This window comes from Falco biarmicus, chromosome 12 (assembly GCF_023638135.1).
Source record: "Falco biarmicus isolate bFalBia1 chromosome 12, bFalBia1.pri, whole genome shotgun sequence".
Taxonomy (NCBI): domain Eukaryota; kingdom Metazoa; phylum Chordata; class Aves; order Falconiformes; family Falconidae; genus Falco; species Falco biarmicus.
The window spans coordinates 4,985,311-5,009,325 of NC_079299.1; the positions used below are offsets into that span (position 1 = coordinate 4,985,311).

The 24,015-nt window shown below is 50.9% G+C and overlaps 1 protein-coding gene across 1 annotated transcript; it reads left to right on the forward strand.

Moving 5' to 3' along the window:
- Window positions 1-3,628: 3,628 nt before the first annotated feature.
- LBH (LBH regulator of WNT signaling pathway) lies at window positions 3,629-15,880 on the forward strand. Its single transcript, XM_056357422.1, has 3 exons — window positions 3,629-3,803; window positions 4,573-4,675; window positions 13,372-15,880. The coding sequence occupies exons 1-3, from the start codon at window positions 3,778-3,780 to the stop codon at window positions 13,570-13,572; spliced, it is 330 nt and encodes a 109-aa protein (XP_056213397.1). The 5' UTR covers window positions 3,629-3,777; the 3' UTR covers window positions 13,573-15,880.
- Window positions 15,881-24,015: the final 8,135 nt, after the last annotated feature.

Here is a 24,015-nt window from a genome sequence, read left to right on the forward strand (position 1 = left end):
TAAATGCAACAAAATCTCTTACACTGAAAGCATGTTAGAGGAAAAGCTGGGGAAGTGACCCCCCAGTAGTTTTATTTCTGCTTGGCTCTGGTTAGGCACAAATGCCTTCTGTGGGGAGAGCGATGGTCTGTTCTTCACCAGCATGCTGCTCCTGCTAGGCTGCTGCCAATTCGCAATGTACAAGCAAACAGCTGTTATCACTTGTTTGTCTTCTGTTGGTTTATACTGTCCTGAAAAACAAAATATTATAGAGATTTATAAAATTAACTGAAGAAAAAAAGAAGCCACGAGGGCTCATCTGGTTTCAATCAGCTCAGCGCCCTGGAAATCAGTTTACCCGAGCTGAGAGTCCAAGTGATGCTGCGCCTGCCCCCAGGTGACCAGGTAGTCCCAAGCGTTTAATGCAAAACCACACAGGGCTGGAACAGGGGTCTGGTGAGCACTTGAGAGCAGGAAAGGAGTGAAAAGCAGGGCAGGCTGTTTACCAGAACTGGCTGAAAACAAAAGGCAAAAAAATGGTGATGTGAAGTGCTTACATCTTGCTCCTATCACTGGAGCAGAGGAGGAGCACAGTGGTTCATTCTCATTTGCAATTAAATACTTTGATGTGATCCTGTTTTATCCTCTCCTCCCGGGTACTGCTGCATGGCTGTGGAGCCCTAGATAGCAGGAAACTCCTCTTGCTTTGCTCCCCAAGAGGAGCAAGAATTTGGCCTTTTAGGATCTGGGATGTAATGAAAACTGATTGTTGGGCATGTGGATTTCTAAGGTGGAGGCTCAGCAGCTCGGGGGTTAACGGGGCTCCCTCACTTTCCACCCAGAGCTTGGTATAAAGGCTTATCTACAAGGGAAAGCTCGTTCTTGTTAAGGCAGGTGCTGCAGCTGAGGGTGCAACAGCTCCTCGGGCTTCGCCTCTGTAGCCCCAGCTTCTGACCCTGGTGGGGGCAAGCACAGAAGGAGGAGGCACAGCTATTACAGGACAACTACCCTGCATGGAGAACACCTCCCCAGGCTTCTAAAACATCCTTCATCCCTGCAATACCTGAATACCTTCTCAAAGGCCTCCCTTGGAAGCAGCGTTCCTGGTATACACCTCACGCAAGAAACATTACACTTCTGGCGGGGGGCGGGGAGGGGGGTTTAAGCCACCCCTGATCCAGCCAAGCACCCGAGAGGTTGATGGAAACCATGGGAGGTGTGCCTTTTCTTTCAAAACGATTATTAACGTGCTTATGGTTAATCACACAAATAAATCTCACCGTGGCTTACAGCCAAAGCGAGCAATAAAAGCACCGATCCCCAGGCCTCCCGATGGGAATTGGCCAGGGCTTGGGCTGATGTTCTCACCAAGTCGCTGGGAAGTAATCCGTGCCATACGTGCCTGGGGGTTTTTATTCGTTTGTTGGTTTGGTATTTTTTTCCCCCCAAAAGGCTGTTATCTAGGTAGAAGCTCAAAACTATCTGCCCGTGCCAGCTGGGATGGCGAGGCAGGCACCCAGAAGGTGTGGGTGAGGAGTGGAGCTGAGCTGCTTTTTCTGGGTGGTGGCTGAGCGGAGGGGAGGGTGGAGAACCCAGGGAGACCCCTGTCCCTAGGTCTGCTCTGGGGCTTAGATATTTAAAGGAATGTGTTTTCCAGTGAGGGGAAAACCTTGAACCTCAAGCCCTGCCAATTTAGGGAGACAACTCGGCGTGCCTGGTGCAAGAGGGAATTGAGGCCATGTGGAGTTTTCACTTTTTGTAAGGATAAGACCAGGAAATCCATAGTGATACGTGTACGTCTGAGGGAGACAGGCAGAACATCACAGGGAATCGAGCTATGGCCCCCTCTCGTGTCCCAGGTTTCAGCTGGACACCGTGGAAGACAAGAACACTGGGGGCAGGTGGTGAAGTTGATTTTAAGAGACCTCATAATATGGATCGACACTGCCCGAAGCAGCACCCGGCCTCTGTCCTTCTCCCAGAGCAGTCTCCCATCCCTTCTGCGTACCGCCAGGCACCAGCTTAGACCCTTCAGCTTCAAAAAAGTCTTCAGAATGTCAAGTCCTGGTGCTCTCTTAGGGCAGAAATTAGCAAAGCTGGTAAGCGTGAGTGCATGCATCCTGGGGTGTGCGGTGGGAGGCAGTGTGCTGGTGGCCAGGCCAGCGAGTCCCATAGGAGCCATTTCCCCAGCACTTTAGAGACTTGCTTGTCCTCTCACTTCTCTCCCTCACCCCAAACTTTGTTATCAGGAGGCTCAACGGGAGCAAGGGACTGTGTGCGCTGAGTCCACCCTGCTGCCTCCCTCCCATCAAGCCTGGGGACGGCTGCTGGTGGTCCTCTGCAGCGAGCTCATGTGCACCCACCTGAATTTCCTCACTCAGCTCCTTGTGATTCATTTTAATCTGGCACAAAGCAGCAGCTTGCTGAAGCCTGATGTAAAACACCCACGTATGCTCCCATTATATAATATGAATCTAAGAAGATTAAATTATCCGGTCCAAGGAAACACATGCACGTATGTATGTACATATTTATATACAGCCTGGGGGGGTGTGGCGGAGTGGAGCTTAGGGCAAAGCTTCCCTTCAGAAACACTGAACTGGCACTTGTTAGAGCTTAAACAACAGGGCACAGGGTATGTGCATCTCCCTGTGCACAGGCATGTACCCCGGGGTGCTGCAGCCGCGATAGAAGGGGAGAAGCATTCGTAGTTGTGTGATTGGTTTGCTGCTTTGCCAGTAAAGTCTGAGCAGCAGCCGGGAGCAACAGGTGGAACAGAACCCAGTCCCCGTGCCAAACCTCACCTGCCAGCGTGCAGCAGGGTAGTGCTCACCGGGATAGCAAACTGGGGGAGCGGGGGGCACTTCCCAAGACCACCGAGCACCTCTCAGCAGCCTCGGAGGGGCCTACGCCGTGGCCAAGAGCCCAACTGGGCACCTGTCCTGGGTGCAGCCGGTCCCTTGGGAGGCTGCATGAGCACCACCAGGGATTGTGCAGACGGGCAGGCCTCGAGCTGGGTTTGGGGGTGCCCAGGCCTGTTGCCCAAAGGTGCGTTTTGCAGCTTCACCTCGGGAGGGGATGGTTGGAAAGGCGCTACACCTACAGCTGCGCGCGGTGCTGGCGCTTGCTGGGCAGCGGATGGATTGGCCTGCTTCTTCCCATCCCTGATCCACATCGTTTTGCTAAATATAGCTCGGCCTCGTGGGGCTTCTCGCTCTGCTTCTGCTCCAGCTAAAGGTGCTGGGCACCGCCTGGCGCTGCCCCTGCCCTGGGCCGGTGCCCCCCCGGCTTTGCCCCCCGCCTGCCCCAGTCCCACCGCCCCCGGCGGGGGGGCGCCTCCGGCAGGTGCAGCCTGGCCCGGGCCGCCCTCGGGGCAGCGCTGGCTGCATCACCGGCTCGGGGAGGCGGGGGGAGCTGCACCCCAGCGCGCCCAGGGCAGCCGAACAACGAACCCGCCGAGCCGAGCCGAGCCCAGCCTTGCCCAGCCGAGCCGGGACAACTACGGTGACACACTACCCCCGCCCGGCGAGGGCGGTGCGCGCCGAAGCCATTCATGAAAATACTGACGTCAAGCGAGGGGGCGGGGCTCAGGCCAGACCCCGCCCCCCGGGGCTATTTAAGGCGGCGCGGGGCCGCCGCTCGGCTCAGACGGGAGGCGGCGGCAGCGGTGGGCGGGTGGTCTCGGCCGGCAGCAGCGCATAGTCCCGCAGCCGGTGCCGCTCGGCTGTTCTGCTCGCGGGGCAGCGCATCTGCCACCCCCCACCCCTGAGGGCGCGGGGCAGCCTCCGCCGGGACTTCATGTCTGTGCTGTGTCCCCTGCCCTGGTGAGTGGGTGCTTCCCGTGTGTGGGGGGTGGCGCGACCCAGGGGCGGGGGGCGGCTGTACCCCTGCGGGTGGCCGGGGTGTGTTTGAAGCGGAGCCGCTGAGGGTCCAGCCGCCCCCTGTTACCCCGATAGGAGGCGGTGCGTGAAGCCCCGGGCCGTGGTTTCCCGAAGGCGGGGGGAAGGGGCTAGCAGCGGCGGCGCGAGCCGAGCGGCAGCGGGGATGAGCTGCGAACTGGGAATACACTTTCTGGAGCTGGAAATGCCATTAAGGCTGTAAAAGCAGACCTGGGCTTGGCGCCGTGCGCTCCGCTGGTGTGGAAGCCCCTGAGGTTGTAAAATAAGTCAGCAGGAGCGAAAGCACACCAGCGTAAAAAAAAAAACCCAAACAAAAAAATTCCCAACCGACCAAACCCCAGCGCTTTTACGTATTTACTGTGGTTTTTTACTTCCCCCCCCCCCTTAGGGGGCAGAGCTGGAGGTAGCGGAGTTACAAGAGGCTCCAGCCCGCCGAGATGTTCCCGAGCCCAGCTCTTGGGGACAAAGCCAGGGACTTGCTCCCGGAGTGAGGGATGTAGCGCTGGTTTATGAGGCACTGAGCTTTTTTTCATCCCCTTGCAAGGGGGTGGGGGGGGGGAGGGCAGGAAGGAAGGGACCAGAAATAGGCTGCTGACAGCCTCCTCTGCTTGCTTTGCTTTCCTTATCCTACTTGCATGTTGCTCAGGCCTCCTGGAGTCCGTCAGACCATTTGAACACTGTCTTTTGTTTCTAGCTCTGATTATCTGAGATCAGCTGAAATGACTGAAGTGATGATGAACACCCCAGCCATAGATGAGATTGGGCTAAGCCCTCGCAAGGATGGCCTGTCATATCAGGTAAGTGCTTTGCTGGCTCCTTAGGCAGTAATCCTCTATGGAATTGCCTGGGCTGGACTGCAAACTGGGGCTGATACACCTTTCCATAGCCTGACCTAGTAGCGGCAGGTCTTGCTGTAGTGAGAGCTAGTCGACAGGCTGGAATGTTTGCTTGGCAGGAGCCGGTTGTCTAAAATACCATTCTGTATCAGACCAGGTTGGCAGAGGACTCTGTTGTTTCTGAAGTGATCGAGCCCCGACTCATTGAGCATTTGTGGGGGCTCAGTGGGAGATGGGGAGGTCAGTTGAAGATGTTTGCACCACTCACCGGGCTGAGAGGGCTCCCGAGATGAGATAGCTTTTTAACATGCCATACAAATGAGCTGCCTAGACTAGGCAGGAGGGAATTGTTTATATGGCACTTAAGTGGTTTTTTTAAATTTACTTTTTGGTTTTCCTGAATGATGGACCCATTTGAGAGGGTTAACGAGTCTTCCATACAATACAGTGAGGCTGGAGGCAGCCTGAGCAAACAAGCCTTGGGAAATGTTACTGGAGATAGCAGTACCTGCAGGCGTGAGTTGCATTCATTCTGAAAGTTCTAAGCAATGTTAATTAGCTGCTAGGACTGGGGCGAAGAGGTGCTCTTAACTAGCTTGAGCCTTGATTCTTTAGTCTCAATAGCCCTTTCATTTCCTAGGGTATAGTTAATCAAAGGGCAGGTTGTGCAGCTTGAGCCTGCTAGATCCGTGTGTCCCTGCTCTTCCGGAGACCTGTTGATGAGGTTTAACATGGGTGCTGAGTGCATGCAGATGACTTGTGTTGGGGGACTCTTTAACGGCAGACCCCGATGCAGGGTTTTTCCTTTGCAGATGTTACACAACCTGCACAGAGGCAGTTGGTCTTAAGTGTGCATTCAAATGAGGTGTGCTGTTGTATGCTTGCATATTTAGGTTTGAAGAATGAGCTGCGAGGCAGTAACAGTGCTCTGAAGCATGAAATCGACTGAACTTTGGGCCATGGCTGAGGCTTCCAGCAGAAGCCAAAGCCGCGGGGAGGAAAAGGGGATGCATTGCTTTTTTTGGTCAGAATTCTGGCTCTAGATAGGGCAAGTTTGGTTTATTGCCTGTGTGTGGAAATAGCTGTGCTGTGCTTGAGATAGTGGAATGCATATGGCCTCTTTCCTGCAGAGGGAGTGTATAGTGATGAGAGTGGTGGTTAAACCTGAAGCAGACTAGTCCGCATGGGGTGTTCAGTTGTCTTTATGGGTCACCATGTGAAGAGGCTTAACCCAGTCAGGTCAAAGGCCTTTATTTACCTATCCAGATTTTCCACTGAGAGACAGAATCTAGGTGCCCTGCTTGTTCTAACAATTGCTTCAGTGAGTTGTTCCCCAGGTGCTAATGACTTTGATAAGTCTGCTTGGGCCAACTGGGGAACAAGCCTGTTCAGTTTTGAGTGGATCATCTGAACCTGAAGGTGTGTGAGTCATCATAAATGCTGACAATTCATATCTATGCAGAGCTTTTGCATCCTGGATCTCTTGTCTGTAGTGGTCTAGTCATAGATGACTTCCTTCAAATGCCTACAAGAGCTGGGAGCTGCCTGCTGGCGCTTCACCTTGATGTAAGCCGCACTGATGGCAGCACGGGCTGCAGTGTTGGAATGGAAGATCCTGATGGGGCACTGGTGGTGTGTGGGCTGTGTATGAGGTCTGCCTCTAAAATCGGGTTAGGGGAAAGAGGATTTGGGAGCAGGTTCCAGCCTTCCTCCTCTAGCTGCTGGGCTGAGAATGTCACAGTGTAAATCTAAGCTGAAAGCATCCTTAAAGGGTTGGAAACTCAAGGTAGAGCAGCAAGGACGAATCTGATGCAAACAGCACCGTGAACTCTTTGTTCTACCTCAGATTTCAGCACTTTGTGCTTCATCTTGCTGATGGAGAGTTTGGGATGTGGGAAATCGTGTGCTAGTGTGAGGGCTGTAGTGCCATAACTTAAAACCAGACAGGGCTACTGGAGCATGACTGCTCCTACACTGGGGCTGCTTCTTCTAAGCTGCAACATCTTCCTCCACTCCTCTGCAGTGTCCGGTGCTCATGATGTGAGTGTAACAGCCTTTGGCTGATGGTGAAAGGAAAAAAAAGGTGGAGCCAGAACTGGGAGAGGCAAGCTTTCAGTTTCAGAAGTTTCACTTGTTTTAATAGTAGGACTTGAATTTGTTTTACTGCAGCGATGACCTCAAACTGAGGTTTGCAATGTCCCCCCTTTGGGCTGCGTAGAGCAGGGTCTGCCTGGGAGTCGGTCTGTAGATTGCTTGCTGTGAGCCTGGGGGCTGCCCCTGCCACCCTGTGCAGGCATGAAACTGCCTCACCACAGGAGAGGCTACAGCAGCTTTGCTGGAACTGTAAAGTACATCAGTGTCTGTCTATGGCAGATTTGTCTCCTACCAGTGGTACTTTTCAAAGTATTTCTGCCTTTAAAGTAAACTGAGGAAGCAAACTCATACCGTGAATATAAACTTCAGCAAACTCCTCTGTCTGGTGGAGTTCACTGAACTTCAGGGCTCTGGGCTGCGTCCCTGGTTACGGAGGGAACTTGGTCTGACTTTTTCCTTCTGCCTCGTTCACCCCCTTGCTGCTGCTCATGCTCTGGAGTGTCTGTCTAGACATCACCTGAATTGTGCATCCCCCAGTGAAGTTTCCTGGCCTTTGGTGGGCTGGCCATCACCGCTCTGCAAGCGATGATGCGAAAACTCGAGACTGCAGAAGTTGTCACTGGTAACCGTGATTTGTACGGCTGCATTTGCGAAATGTGCTTTCTCAGCACATTAATTTTCCAGTTAATATGCAAAATGCTTGTAAGCTAATGTGTTCATTTCAAAACCTTTCTGTGAAAAGCAGCTTTTATTACTGTATTTGTGTGGTGAAGCTGCTTTCTGAGCCTCCTGAAGATGGTTCAGCCAACAGATCTCAAGTGCCTGTGCAGAAGTGAATGGTGAAATTGGGGCATGAGTCTCAGAGCAGGGTGGCACAGACAAAATAGATGATGTGGCTGGAGAGATGATGTCATGTTGGGTCTTGTGCCTGCAGTGAAGAGCTATTTCTGGGTCTTTAATAGATGTCCCATAATTCCCATGGGACTTACTAAACAAAAAACTCATTGAAATGCAGCTGGTAGCTCAAGATGCCCCTGCTACAAACAGATGTGCCCGTGGAGGGATTCATGTGCTTCTTGCATGGCAGTCTCTGGTACCAGCCAGAGCTAATGCACTCTTTGCTGTTTTCCAGCCCCTAGCTATACCTGTTCTTGAGAAGCTTCATCAGCACTCTGCCAGCTTGTCCTCTGATGCCATGTCACAGCAGCACGAATGATTTGGCTGAAACAGAGAGGCAATTAATCATTTCACAGAGCTGTTGTCAAAACAGCACCTTGACCTGAATCCTCCCTTGCTTCTTGGAACTGGAGCGGGGTTTGAGCACAACTGAAAACACTTTGGTGCCCAAGGTGTTTATTTTTGAGCAAAGGCTGTGTCCTCAGTGAAGTGTGCTGCTTTGCTGTGACAGCTGGCTGGCCGGCTTGTTGGTCCTCTGGGACCTTAGGCTGCCTTTTAGGAGCCTGGCCTGTGGAGGCTGAGGTTGCCTTGTGCTGTCAGCTGGAGTTTGGTTGTCATGGGGAGCTTGAGCTCCTTTAACTCATGATCGCATCACACTGGGATCTGTCTGGGTTAATCATGGCCGCAGCTTGCTGTGAACCGTGTCAGGCTGACTGAGTCTTGGTAAATAGGCTTAATGCTCTGTCCAGTGTCTATAGCAAAACCTTAGGGTTGCCAGCCTTGTTGGGGATGTGGGTTTTGGTGAATGCAACACCTCTTCACCAGCACCAGTGAGGCACTGGCTTTCCCAAGGAGCTGTGGTGCTTGGTGCTGGGTGGTTTGAGCTGCATCCCCACCCCACGGAACTGGGGAACCAACATGTTACTGATGCAAGGGCTGATGGCAAAGGGTGGAAACTGAGCTTCCTCTGTAACTGCCTGGTTTGCTTTTAAGATGCTTCATGTCCCTGCAGCCTGGATTTGTGCACAAGTCCTGTGTCAGAGCTGGCACTTGCTGTTGTGGAAGGTCTTGAGACTGGGCTGCAGGAAGGTGGTGATAGCAAGCGAGGTTAGGATAACTTGTTCACACAGCGCAGCAGAGGCACGGTTACTAGACAAGATTAGTAGGCTGAGTCAATGTGTATTCCAGGGCTTGGGACCTTAAAGGAAGGCAGAAGCAGGATATGGGATAAACAGCCCAAACTAATCATGTTCGTAGCTATACTATGCCAGAAAGTGTTCCACTGAAATGCAAACCGAAGACAGCAGCTAACCGGAATGTCTCGGTGCGTGTTTTTTCCTCCTTACTTGATGCTTTGTTAGCCTGATGGAAAGTTGTTGCAATGTGTGAAGCTTCCCTGCTGCTGTCCCCCAAGCCAGGGCAATCTGTCACTCAGGAGCTGGCATAGTTCATAAACCTGAGTTACGGGGTGCTGCGTGCGTGCTGTATGGAGCTGGGCTTGGAGTTGCGACGACTGTGTGAGTGAATGTGTATGTGCTAGCACTGTTCCTTAGAGCCGGAAAATTTCTCCGAAGAGGCTGCTGAGAGATGATTTAAATATTTCCTGAAATGAGCTTGCCTTGCTTCTCAATGGCAGTAAAGCTTTATTTTAAGAAACTTAAACGCTGATTTGGAATATTGGCTTGATGCTGCTGAGGAGGCACAAAAGTTAGCTTTTTAGTACTGTATGGGTAAGTGATGTGTATATGTTGGGGGTGGGTCCTGTACCTGAAGGGTAATGCCTCTTGTATGAGACTGAGAAGTCTGTACCAGCATTACCACAATGAAGCAAAACTTTTCCCTAGACCAGTAACTTAATTTGGAAAGATCTCGTTGCTTTAGTTCTCCTGTAATATAGTTGAAATGGTGTTCAGCTCTGGGGGTGGGGGGAGACAAGTATTTTAACTATGGGTGTTGGTATGGGGTACACATGTGGAAGTTGTTTTGAATTTACAAGTGTCACTTGGATTATGGTAGTGCTGAGCTAATCCTCTTAATTGTCTGACATATCTCCTGCTTTTGGTGTTTCTCCATCCCTGTGAATGCTGAGAGAGGGTATGAGCTTCCCCAGGGCAATGAAAACTTTCCATTCTTGTTGCCAAGACTTCGTTCAAGGATAGTAAGCTAGATCATCTGAAACAGAGGCAAACTTTTGTTTCAAGTTCTGCTTTTCACTGCCCTTTTCCCAGCTGCAAGGCGAGAGTTTGGTTGATTTGTGTGTGATCTGGGTCAGTCCGTGAGGAGAGCAGTTCCCAAAACAGGATCTGGAGAGGGCTGTGAAAACCAGGCTTGCTGTGAGTGAGAAACTGAGTAGTGCAAGAAGCGGTGTATGTGTCCTCTGTGGGCTCTGAAGGTCTCCCTGTGGGCCAGGAGCTGGGGCTCAGCTATGGAAGGGGTGGTGGGAGCTCTGCAGAAGCAGCTGCAGCCCCTCATGCTGTATCATGCAGGTGAGGGTGAGGAGGAAACCTTTGAATAGCTACATTAGCTTTTAGGTAGCCTTCACAACCAGTGGTGGTTGTCACTTGTCCCCCATCAAGTGAGCAGATCAGCCAGAAGCTGGCATCCGCCTCTGCTGTGTGCGAGGTGGCTCCTGATAAATGAAGGGGAGAAGTGAACCAGTTGCTGCTGTGGTCTTTGGATGCTGGGGAGATGAAAAGTCTTCCTCCCCCACGCCTGAGCTGGGTGATGTGAACAAGACGGGCTCGTAGGCAGGTTTTGCTAGGCAAGCTGTCCTGGCTGCTGTGCAAAAGGGTGCGGAGCTGAGCCGCTGCATTTCCAGTGGGGACCCTGCTGCAAATTTTAGTTGTTTAGTTTTTGGTTTTTTTTTCCTTCCCATTGTCTAAATCTGGAGTGGGACCAGATGAAGCATATGGGACCAACAACTGCAGCATGGCACTGCTGGTGCCGGGCAGCAGAAAGCTGGTGCTTATCTTTTTTTTTTTTACAAATAAGCTCGCAGTGCAGTTCAACCAGCCTCTGCACTTACTCCAAAATGGGGTAACTCTTCCACCTGGCCTCCCCAGATGTACAGTCTTAATCTGAAACCTTTTTTCCTTCAGTCCCTAGGCTTAGCTTGCTGTGATGCCCCGCTTGTCACATGCAAGGAAATCTGCCTTTGTGTATTCTTTCCATTGACAATCCACACCCCTTGAAAGTGCGGTTGCAACATCTTGCTTCATGCTGCCTCAACGATTAAAAAGCATGACTTAGTGGAAAAAATCCTGACCTTCTTGGGTTCGGCCTGTCCTGCAGCTGTTTGAGATAAGATTGTGCTAGGGTTTTTCTTTTTTATTATTAAAAAAGCTGCACACCACATTTTGAGGATATTTGTTTGTAAGGAAATGACTACTACTTAGTTTCTGGAAAAAAAATATCTGGCAGGCTATTTCCAAAGAAATTGCTCCAATTTGACCTAATGTGCTTAAAATGATAGCAGCCAAAGGTTAGTTTAATTATTATACTGCTATTTTTCTTGCACGGGAGGCTATTTTCATGACATTATCAGCTTATGTAACCTCCTGAACCACACTTCTTTTTCCACTGCGACCTTCTACACCATGTAATGTCAAGGGTGTTTTTTTTCCTATCCGCAGTTCAGATAATGAGTTGATGCTTAAGAGCCACTGACTGTATTTCCAGTAATGCAGAATATGTCTGAAACTGCCTTTGTTTGACCAGGCAGAAGCCACAGTGCTCCAAGAAAAAGTTACTGTCTCCCTTGCGCCGGGAGTGACTAATAGCAAGCAGCTCATGCTGCAATGCCCGTGTTAACGTGGCCACGTTCAAAGATCTCGCTTGCTCTTGTGCACCTGAATGGCAGTATGGATGGTGGGTGCGGGAGCTGGGCTCCTACATTGCTCTCCCCGGGACCAGATGGATGTGTGCAAGCAGCTCCTGCATTGTGCATTACCCCCAGTTACCTTGCCTGACTTTGCATTAAGGAGCAACCTGGTGGCTTTCTCAGGTTGGTAACCTGGTTGCCACAGAGCTTTGGATGTGAGGGAGGAAGGTGGCTGAACAGGAGAAGACTGAATATTGGTGAGGAGGTGGTGGTGTGGTTAATAGTTGCTAGGCAGAAGCACAAGTTGATAGGATGTTGTTCCACTTCGGGGTTTGGGCCAGGGCTTCCTAAGGTGGTGGGTACCTGCATGGCTGGGTGAGGAGAATGATGCTTCATGGTTAGTGCTCAGGGCTCCTGCATGGGGAACCTGCTTTCGTAACTGGAACCACAATCAAAGCTGATCAGATTTTGCTCTGAGGCACCCATGAGCAGCATGCCTGTCTGAAGCTGGCAGTGATGTTGCCTGCAAGGATGCTCTTACAGCTCACTTGAATGGTGAAAAAGAAAAGAAAAAGTACAGTGCCTGACTTCTTGCCCCATCTGCAACCTTGAAGGGAAAATGCATTTTGTCACGTATCTTCTTTGGGATGTTTATATGCAACTGTAATGTGAAATGGGTGTTCTTATAAAATAGTTTGAAATAGGTGGTTATTGTTTGATCTTCTGTTACCAACCAGGGGATCTGATGTGGCAACTGGTTCTTGTCATCCAGCAGTTCTTTTCCAGATGAGCTGGGGTTTAAGGTGGTTCCTCTAACAGGGCATCCCTATAAGTAACAGCAACTTTTTCTGTTCACGTTGCAATGTAAACAGGAGCTTTGCATGACTAAATTGCAATTTAGTCATGCAAAGCTCCTGCTAACACTGCCCTGCAATGGCAAGTTTTTCTTCTGCCCATGTCTTTACCCCAGTTCCCAGTAGGATCATAGTGTGCAGCCCAGTGGCACTGCCAGCAAGTATGGGTCCTGGCGGTGCTGCAGCACTTGAGCTTGTGCATCCATATGGCAAGCTGGGGGTGGGGGGGAAAGGGGTAGGGCACTGCTCTGTGCACCGTGTGGGGCTGGAGATAAGGGGGTCCTCATATTCCTTGCACAAGGAATATGGTGAGTCACTGCTGGCTATGCCACAGGTACCTCCTGCCTGAAGAAATATGGTCCAGTCTCCAACCCTTCAATAAAATGTGTGTCCTCCTGCTGAGTTTCACTGCCGATGTATGGAAGCAGTAGCATGCGGAACACTGCCAGAATTATCTCTAAAATGCAGCTGAACTTCTCTTTCAGTCTGGTGCTGTGGCAGTGGAATGATACCAGATGCAAGTCCTTGCTGCAAGGGGCTTGGACTGCTCTAGGCTGGGTTGCCGTGTGCCTCCTCTCCCTTGTAGCAGCGGAGGCTGCAGCACCAGCCTGTTCTTGTGTGCAGCATGGCCAGCAGCAGGAAATGACATCTCGGCATCTTGGATCGAGATAGCTCAGTGTGCACACTCACGAGTGTTAATGCAAAAGTGGGGTGTACGTGGGGCGTTTGGATGAATATCCAAAAGGGCAGATGCCAGTTTGCTGAGCGCTACCCAGACAAGCGTGTGCTTTGGAAGCCTCTCAAGCAGCGCTCATTTCCAATACTTGGAGATTAGAGAAGCTTTTTTACAAGTTCAAGAGCCTTCCCATCACTCAGTGGCTTATGCTGCGTCCAGACTAGTTTGCCTTGAAGACCCAAGTGCCTTGAGTTGGGTTTGGGCTAAGACTGCTTGAACATGGCCCCTCTCACAGTGTGTTTCTTGGTTCTTTCAGATCTTCCCTGATCCCTCAGACTTCGACCGTTACTGTAAGCTGAAGGACCGCCTGCCCTCCATCGTGGTGGAGCCAACGGAGGGCGATGTGGAGAGCGGTGAGCTGAGATGGCCACCTGAAGAGTTCCTTGTGCAGGAGGAGGAGGAGGAAGAGGAGGAAGAAAACTGTGACGGCGCAAAGAAGGACAACAAGGAGCAATAAATGGCATCTGAGGAAAGGCAAGGGACTGCACCCTTCTGAAGGAAGAGCCACACTTCTTTTGAAAGTCTTTTTTTTAAAAAAAGACAAGTTCAATTTTGCACCTGCGAGATCTTAGTTTTTTTGTATTCTCTGTATTGAGAACTGAAGCCCTCGGTGTCACCAGACCTCCTGAGGAAGGAAGGAAGTAACGCAGAGAAATGTTTGCTGTTCTCGAGATCACTATCTGTATTTTTCCGAGGCGGAGGCAGCAGTGAAATTCCAAGCACATGGCAGAGGGTGACTACGCGAGGACTGCTGGAGGGGGGAGCTTGGGGAGGGGAAGGAAAGTGGGAGGCAGCAGCATTCGGCCAGGAGCTGCCTCTGGCTAAAAGCATGAGAGCAGAGCTGTAATCTCTCAGATTTGCCTTTCTTACAGCTTCCATTTTATGTGTTGGGGGGTCGAAGTGTGTCCGTAGCAAAGCATGGCTAAACGCTCTACTGATGAGGGGCCTGTAGCTCTCCCCGGTTGGGCACCTCCTAGGGTAACATAAGTGTCCGTGGGAGTCATCTGGTTTCTTGCTCTTGCTGTTGAGCCTGTTTTCCAGCCACTTTTCCCAAAGCTGTTTTCTCCCCCTCTGTTTGCCTTTAGACTCTTCAACGCTGAACAGCTGTATTTGCAGGGTAATGTTAGGCTGCTGCTTGTCATCTCCGCTGTGAGGCCCTTGTTTATCTTGCAGGTGGTTAGTGTGAGGCAATGGGCATTGGATGTGAAGGGGCTTCTGTCTGCAGCAAGAGCTCATGTAGGTTTGAACACCGTGGATTTTTCTCTCCTATTTGCTGAGGCAGCTGTGGTCTGTCTCATTTCGGACGCTGCCCAAAGCCAGTGGGTGGAGGTTGTGCCTCCTTACCTTGGCATCTTTGAGGGTTTCATGTGTCTGACTTGCTGGTCAATGGGCTTGAGAGGGCTGGGGTGGGGGATCTCCTCTAGCTTGGCGCTGCAGAGGCTCCTCAGTGTGGAATGGGCATGGTGAGGAGTGCTGGCAGACCTGGAGGTAATCCAAAAATGAAACACTGGTGAGATCTGGTGTGGATCACCAGTGGAAAAGGGGGGTTTGCAGGGGGGGTCTGTGGGGAGAGGATTGGCCTGGGTGTCCTGAGGCAAGATGTGTTTTGGCTTCTTGGCAAGGGCAAAACATTCATGGGTGTTTAATGAAGTGCAGACTGGCTTGCAGAGTCTGTGGTTGTGTCCTCATCACCATGTCCTGCTTCAAGGAGAAGTCATCTGTCCCTGTTTGGGGGGGGGGGGGGCAGTCTGCTGCCAGACAGGGTCACCCACTGCTCTCCTGGGAAGTGATGGTCTTGCAGCTTTGGGCACTAGCTCAGGAGTTGGTTGGTCTTGGGATGGGATGAGAACAGTTACCACCTAAACCAAATCTGGGGTCATGGAAGACAAAAATGTCAAGGCCTTAACCAAACTTTCATAATAATCCCAACGCCACCCCCTTTGCTTGTAACTGGTTCCATTTTTAAAATCTATTTGGACATGTGTGTATTTGTATTTTTATTACCTCATGAGTAGTTGAACGCTGGTGGGGGTTGGGAACTGCTTTTAACATGTTGGCAGGAATGTTTTAGTCTTGTCTTGCTTGTGTTTAAACATAATGGCAATAATTTATCAGCTCTGCATAACTGTTTCAGACAGATAGGAGTTTGGAGATGAGTTAGCACAAAGCAGGAGAAATGCAGCGTTCCTACGCTGCGCTGGTCTCTGGTCCAGCAGTGCAGACCCGGTTCTACGCGCTCCCTGCCCGTCTTGGTGGACGGTTGATCACCGAATGGTCATGATGTGGTGATGCCATTTTCTCTAGTGATGGATTCAGCTGTTGTATCTGTAACGCTTGTTCTAGTCTTGCTGTCTTACTGGAATGAGCTTGTACACCTGCATACCAGCCAGTCGTCTTATTTCTAAGTGTTACTCTCTATTGGTCTCTATCATCTGTACCACCAAGTCAAAGCTGTATATCAAAGATATTACCATGTGGGCAGCAATGGGATGGCAATCCTTGGACTTCAGACCTGCCGTCTGCCCTGAAGACTTGCATATTTCTGTCTGCATCCTTTTTTTGGAAGTATTGTGTATATTTCTATTTGTTGTTGAGCGTATCTAAAGAACAAAGCACTCCAGTAAAACTCCTCCTGTTGTATGATATACATTCTATATTTCTGTAATTCTTTTTTGAGCCTCAGGGAGAAGCTAGCATTTTTTTCAAACTACATTTTTGTCACTGTGACAGTTGTAAATAAAGTTTGAAAATGCTTTCCAAACGTACCGGCTTTGTTCTTACTGCTGAAATGGGTTGGGATGGTCAACCTTCTGGATAATGGCCGGTGCTTGTGTTTCAGGTCTGAGGTGTGCTGGCTTGCAAGGCTAATGCAAGTATCTGAGGAGACTTGGGTCTGTCAGTTGAGGTTGTTCTGTGAAGCTGGAGACACTTGGTTCGTGCCCGTGGCAGACCTCAGAGCATGCCCTATGGGACTGTAAACCTAAATCAAGAGTGAGGGGCGAGCAGCCTCGCCTTCCATTTTCTTGCAGTTGCTTATTGCTGTGTGAGAGGCTGCAGCGAAGTGGTGCTCCAACTTACTCCGTCCTGAGAAATTTGTATATCTATAATTACCTTTATTGGTAACCTGTTTCTAACCCCTTAACCTTGCAGAGCATGAAGCCTTGGACAGTGGAGGCTATTCGCAGCTGCTCTTGGGACTAATGCAGTACCTGTGCGTGCTCTTACCCTAACCCTGAGCAACAGGCACGAAAGCAAGTCTGGCCATGCTGTGTGCTGGTGGGGTCACAGCCAGCCTGCCTGGGCTTGTCTGCTTTGGCTGTCCTGGGTCTAGAGGTCAACTCCGCTTGAGTAGTTGGTTGTACCTTGCCACACGCTGATGGCTGTGTGCTACAGCACACAGTGCTGCCAGAGGGGGACCTGGAGGAAAAGGCATTTCTGAGTGTGATTCTGAACTCGTTTGGTACCAAGGCACTGTCCTGGCTGTAGAAATCTGACCAGGATTCAGTAATTTAAATTGTGTGCTTAATGGGATTAAATTTTCCACTAAAACCAGGTGATCTGAAGCAAATGCCCTGGAATACTCCTATCTTTCAGATACATGGAGAAGTGGTTCCTGTGATTTGGCAAGTAACAGACTTTAATCTTACCTAGGCAAACAAGCTGGGCTGAGGCTGGAGTGTTACATTTACATGAGACTGATTTAAATGGGAAATGACCCTCGTTTAATGTTTGAACTGAGGGCATGCTCGACATGAGCCCCACAGTTCAAAGATGAATTGTATTGTGCTCAACCCTCGTGGATGTTTTATGCCATAGTAACATAAATATGATGTTGGAGCTTGCCTCTCCTTTTCTTCAATCATCCTCTAAAGTGCCTTGATTTCTTCTCCTCCTTAGGCATGGAGTTACTTTCTTTGTAGAAGCTGCTGCAGCATTTCAAAGATGAAATGCTGGTCTGAAATTGGTGAGGTTGAATCCTGCCCCAGGTTTCTGATTAAAATACAGCCCTGGTTAGGGAAGCTGCAAATGAATAGAACTTGCATGTGCTTCGCATGAACAGGTTTTTCAGGCTCATGTCAGAGTGAAGCCACTTGCTTTGGTTCCTGATGCATCATGCTATTTTAGGGCCAGACCAGAAGGGCTGGTCTCAGGGGAGGGTCTGCCCTGTATCAGCCTGGAGCAGTGCTGGCAGGGCAGCCGTGGTGGGAAGGGGGCTCTTCCCTGGTCCTTGTCTCCAGCTGTTACAGTCAAACTGGAACTTGTGTCACTACGTGAAAATGGCCTTGCTGCTGAACGGGTGACCCAAGAACTTGATGGGTGGCATAAGGGCCTTCCTTTTCACATGGAACAATTTTTCTTCTTATGGCTCTCGTTTAAACTGGAGGCGTTTGTCCTCAGAGCTTTGCCCTGTAGTGGCAACTGATGACAAAGCAAGCTGTGCACTGCTGCCCTTCCTTCAGCCTGCTTTATTTCTTGGTTTGTTGGGGTTTTTTTATATATACTATATCTCCGAAGTTATTTCTTGTTTTCAGTGTGTATCTGCTGCTGTTTGGCTTCATCAAAGCATGCAGTCACTTCAAGCACACTGTGGAGGTGAACTTTTGGAATCTGACTTTGCCTGTGTTTGGGTGCAGTTGGGTGAAATTGTTGCTCTGCTGGAGCACAAAGGTAATTAATTCGCCATCAGCACTGCATGGGGGGAGCAGCCACCCCCTGCATGCATGTCCCCTTAATGCAGGGCCAAGTCCTGCTCTGGTGTAACCACGTTTCTCCTTACCATTGCAAGCAACAGGAGAACCAGCCTTCTTCCAGCTACCAGGCGAGCTGTCTCCTTCCCGTTTTAATCCCTGTAGGAAGTTCCCAGCAGCTGAGGACATGGAGTTTCATCCTTGTGATGTTGATCTGCTTTGAGATGCCTTGAAGCAAAACCAAAGCAAAATCCCCCAAATGCTAGCCTAGTCGCCTGGAACAAGCAGCGGGATGCAAGGAGCAACAGCCTGTAACGCACATGCTCTGAGCTCTCAGAAAGCAATCCTGGGCACCAAGCATCTCTATAAACAAGATCAATTACTTCCCCTAATTCCTTGCTGGAGGAGAAAAGGTCTGGGTGCTTCATGGTTCAAATGATGCCTTTTTGCTTATGTTTGAACAGAAAAGGAACAGTTTTAGGAAAGCAAAGATCTGGGTGGGCCTGGACCTGAGAGAAGCACCCCAGGATTTAATGATACACCTGTCCAATGCCCCCGTGGTTGGTGGCATCTGTGCTTTTAGGAGCATGCTGCAGGTACGTGTCTTCCTGCAATGTCATCACTGCTGTGTTTCAGAGTCTCCTGGTGAAAAGCTGGATTAAGGGATGGGGTGGGTGGGTACTGCTGTCACCCATTTAGGGTTTCTTTGCCCTGGGTATGCTTGGGCAGGGGTGAAGTGTGCTGGAGCTCCCGGCAGCAGAAGGGCTGCTGGTGACGGTGTGGGGCATCCCTTGAGTGCTCATCGTGGCCAGCAGTGTTGAGAGCACAGCAGCATCGTTTTTTCAGCCACTCTGGTTAAAAAGGTGTCTCTTCTACCATCCACCTTCAGAAAGGGCTGAGAGAGCCTGGCTGGAGGGTGGCTCTGCTTCAGTCTGAGTGGAAGCTCAACCCGGTCATAAAAATAATGAAAGCTTGTGAGCATTGTTTTTAGGAGGGGGAGGGAGGAGGTTTCAGGCCCCAAACTGAGGCGGGGAAACGAGCACAGCGAAACCTGCTTCGCCCAGGCAGTGCCCAGGACTGGTGGCAGTGCTGTACGTGAACACAGTGGTGAGCAGAGCTGGGGAAATGAGAGCTGCCACAAAGTGAGGCAGGGAGGGGAGGAGGATGGGATGGGGCTGTAAGGTGTGATAGTGGGGGCTGCGCTGCCGAAGGGCCTTTGTGGCTCCATGGTTTCATGCCTGGAGGGCTGGTTGTGCAGGCAGGAGGTACTCTGGGGCTCCTAACATTCGCTCGGTGGACGGTCACCTGGAGGAAGGGGCAAGTGGGGCTGGGCTTTGTCATGCTGCGCTGATGGCCACAGCACAAGCTGAAAGCCTGGGGTAGCTGCTTGTAATACCCTCATGTGCTTTGGGTGCCAAAGCTGGAGACAGACTGACCAGGGAAGAGCTTCAGAGCCTGAAAATGTCTTCAAGTACAATAAGCCATAACCCTTGCTAGTGAAACACCATCAACAGAAGTTACTTTGGTGGGGCTGGAGGATGGATAAATCCACTGATGAGGCTCTGGTACCCCCCCAGGAGACGTGGGTCGTTGCTGCCTGGGGCTGGTGGGAAGTCCTGAGAGATGAACTGGTCCCCACAGTGTAGGGCAGAGCACCAGCCTTTATCCTCTGCTCCCACCATCCCTATAATGACTCTAAAAGGGGAAGAAGCAGACTCAAGGCAAGGAAGTACTTTTTTTTTTTTTTTTTTTTTTTTTTATTCAAATCAGACTTTATCCTGTCAATGCAGAGCTTTTTTTCCCTGAACGACATTATCAGCCCCAGAGTTGTTTTGTGCTTTTTCCACATTAAAACAAAAAACCCCAGCCCCGTGCTTGGGCTCAGAGACCTATGCCTTGCCCACTGAAGGCAGCAAAGGCAGGTCAAGAAGAGGGGGAAGGCAGCAGCGGGTGGTGGAACAAGTGAGTGGAGCCTGGAAGGGTGAACCCCTGCCCATCACAACAGGCAGTGTTCACAACTGAGGCATAACAAAGTCGAAGACACTATTTTGAGAGCCTTGAGGGGTGGGAAGACAGAGCGGGGAGGGAAGCCGCAAAGGAAACATGCATTGAACACTTGTTCACTGCCAGAGCTGTAACCACACAGGGTTACCGTAGCAGCAAACATCGGCTTCATCTGATAAAAATAAGCAAGGAAGTCAAGTGTACGAGAGGGAGAGGATGTCAGAAGCCAACCATGAAAATGTCATAGCAGCTCTGCTTTTATTTTCAATACTTTCTTCTTTATTCTGCCCTTGGCTGGCTCAGGAGCCTAGCTATTTCCTTGCTCCATCAGTCCCAAAGTGTGTCCTGCCACTAAGTGCTTCTGTCCCAAACATCCCCCTGGCCCATGTGGCTCCATGGCCACATGCTGGTGTGCACGATACCCTGCCATACCTGCTGGGAGCTGCACGCACACAGACACGGCTCTGCTGCAAGCTGCAGGGATGGAGCAGCGGCCAGGTCCTCGGCCGGTTGCAGCGAGGCAGCTTCCCCAGCTCCTCTGGGCTCCTGGCGGCTGATGCCTTTGGCTCTGGCCTGCAAAGGTGGGGATCAATACAAGGGAAAACACGGGAATGAAATCCCAGCGTGTTCGCTGCCACCTGACAGCCCACTCCTGTGCTCCGTGCTGGGAGTAGCTCAGCTGGGGCGAGGAGACAGCCCAGGACTGCAGCTTTCTCCAGCTGCACCAGGGGAGGAAAAAAGGGTGGCTGCATTATTGGGGGGGTTTAAGCTCTTCCCCACAGGTTCTCTGCATTCAGAAGCATGAGCCAGGCAGGTTATAATTAGCTTAACAAATATTTGTCAAGCGCAAGCCTTCCTGAGCGGTGTTTGACACCTCCTTTCCACTGCAGTTGTTGCCAGCGCTGTGGCTGTCAGGTCTGCTTTGGATGCTGCCTGGGGGGGTGAGGACCGACCCTTGCTTCCACAAGAGCCGCCATGGGATTTCTCTTTGGTAAAACGGTGCCTGTTTGGTGGCCAAGGTGGCAACACCCTTGTATCCCATGGGGTGGAGTTGACCTGGCTGAAGTTGGGTGGTCAGGCAAGCTGCAGAGGTGGAGCTACTCTCCAGGCACCCTTGGGTGGGGAAACCCATTCCAGTGTGCTGAAATGGCCGTGCACATGTGTGCCCATGTGTGCATGTGGGATTTGCCTCTCAGCCCTCCTACCCTCTTCTGGTTTGGTGCCCACAGCTTGCTTTACCCTCTGCACAGCCTTTTAAGTAATTGGCACATTCTGACATTGAACTGGTAGGTTTAATCTGGTAATGGTCCAGCTGATGGGATTTGGGATACCCTCGTGAGAGGGGGAGACGGGGAGCTTTAGAGCAGGGCCTCGTGCATAAACTCGCTCCGACGATGGAATGGAGGGGAGGCTTTGTAGGGGCTTGTCAGTCCCCGCCAGGCTCAGCCGATCTGTGCCAGGGTTATTATCCCCTGCACCCGAGGACAAAGGGACTTTGTAGTGTTCAATCTCATGACCCGTCTATCCTTGAGATGCTCAGCTGAGCTGGAATGGGGTTTGCCAAAATCCGCAGCACTCGGATGCCAACCCCTGTCTGGGTCTGCTGTAGGTGCCTGTGTGCGGTACAGGGGAGGGCCTGTGGGCATTCATATAGGGCAGGCGAGAGCCGTGCTGTGTGTCACCATGCACCCCGCTGGCACTTCTGGACAGATATTCAGGCTGTCCTGGCCCATTCCAGGGCCTTTATGAGCTGCCCGGCAGGTGTTTGGTGCAGCATGTTTCACAGACCACATCCTGCCCCTGTGCTCCTCTCCATGCAGCATCCTTTTAGGTTTTCCCAGTAGCAGCCCAAGAGATTTCTCCAGGGCCTCCTCCTCTCTCTGCCTTGCTTAATCTGAGCAGCTAAACCTCTGTAACTATTACTGACCTCTGTAAAATAGGACTGGCCACAGTTTGCCTGAAGTATAATATTTAACTTAAGTATTTGGTGCTTTGTAGGGACTTGCCATCAGTGACTTTCCATACCTTTGTCTTCCAACAAACCGTAGATGTTTGTCTACAGGGGAAGTTCCCAGTGGGATGAAACAGCTGTCAGTTTTGAGGAAACCTGATCAGAAGAAATCTCCAGAGACACTGCTGTCAGGAGAGATGTTTTTTTTGGCTGAGTTTCAGCCAGGGAGCCAACACAAAGCTCCCAGCTGCAGAGCCTGTGATGCCACCTCCCACCCTGGCATTGGGCTGGTCATGCTGAACTGCCTCCATTGCAATTAAAACTTGGGTGTCTAGCCTGAGATAGTTGTTTAGTCTTCTCCTGTACTCCACAGCAGGAGGTAAACACCTCCAGAAGGTGATTCATTTTAACAGCCTATCTGAAAAGAAAGACTTCTTGGAGGTCCATTAGCAAGAAGATGTAGATTACCATGTGGTTTGCATGCCTGACTCTCAGGTAGCTGAAGCTAGGTGAGATGAACCTCACTCTTAATTTCTTTTGTACTTCTGCCTTCTTGGCCCCTTCACATGTCAATTCCTGCATTTCTATACATCCGTGGCCAACCATTCTGTGTGCACCCAGTGCACTGGGTTCACTGTAAAATTCACATTCCTTGATCGCCAAAAAAACCCACCCCAAACTAGCGAGGTGTTGGTGACATGAAGTGACACAACCAGGTGAAAAAAAATCTCAACGAGGAATGGAAGAATGAGGAAAACATGGGAGGAGGGTGCAATGAAGACCATGAAGGTGGAAGGAGAGGTTGCAGGGGCACAGCACATGCAGCTTGTGCCACCTGCATGCTGCTTGTGCTGGCTTAGCTTGGGGGAGCAGGGTAGGGAGGAAGGCAGAACTGTCCTCTGCCTCCCAGCCAGGTCCAGTTCAGGGGCACGCTCATTCCCAGTCACAACTGCCCAACCCACGGACATCCCATTGACTTTGATCGTGCTGAAAGTCCGACACGTGCTGGAGATGCTACCCATCACAGGAGGGAGCTTTCCTGAAGTGTGGCCACACAGCGTGGGGCTCCCTTTAGCCCAGGAAGCACATGGTTTAAATAGCAGCAGTCTCTCCTAGGGGGAAATAGTTCAAAGTGTAAGAAAACGGGGTCTGTGAACTCATTTTCTGAACCCAAAATTAGCTAGAGAGGTTCACAAACCCTTGAACTTCATGAGGCTCATCCTGCCTGAGCTGAGGAAAGCAGTGAGACCGAGAACGTTGAATACACTCCCCGTCTTTTGTTGCCAGCCCAGCTGTAGGGCTTGATCCTGTTTGCTCCCTTGCTCCCATACACATGGTTTCCCTCCTGAAGAAACCTCTGGCTGCAGGTGGGTCTGGCACAGTGCTGCTGTCTTTCTGCACGTACCAAAGTTTCACCGCAACAACCGGCAGACAAGCCCAATCTACTTACCAGGAATCACTTGAATTATTCAGGAAAAGTTGTTCTTTCCACTCTAATTTTTCATACTAAGATGTTGTGGACTTCAGTATTTCTCTTGAGCATTTTTCTGTCCCCACACGTGCCAGTCCAAGTGCTACCAGCAGTGGCTCACCCATGCGGGTTGGCTGGACCAGCGTCTTCCCATGGATTTCAAGGGGAGGCTGATGGTTCAACCTCCTCTGCTCTGGTCTTGCAACTCGTCTGTCCCACCAGAGAAGAAAATATGGGGGCCGCCAGCATGCTTGAGGGAACAGCGGCCTTGCCTGTCTCCTCGTGAAACGTAGGCTCCATAACCCCCTGTGCAGCGTTCCGTAGGCTGAACGCCCGTGAGCGGTGGTAAGGAGCAGATTGCCCTTCGTCTGGCTGCGGATGCAGCGGTACGTGGCGATGTACAGGGAGTGAAGCGCATTGTGAGCAAGGCAGATGAAAGCCACTGTAAAAGCATGGTAGGAGAATTGTTGTTAGCAAGGACAGTATTTTCACTTTGCATCCTTCAGTGCCTGCCTAGCCATAACTAGAAAGAGAAGTGAGAAAACGATGCCTCTAAAGTTTTATTTCATGTCTTGCTTGCTATTTACCATGCTATGTAAAGACCCAGTCTGGAGCTACTTCAGTGTTCAGGTGCTTAAATGAAGATGTGTGGAAGGGCTTGCAGGTTTAGGACCTATTTTGCTCACTTGGCCGCCTCGGCCCTCTGGACAAAAGCAAGCCTTGGGAAATGACTGCCAAAGCTTTGCCTGTGACCAAAACACAGCGGAGGACTGGCGGGTTACCGAC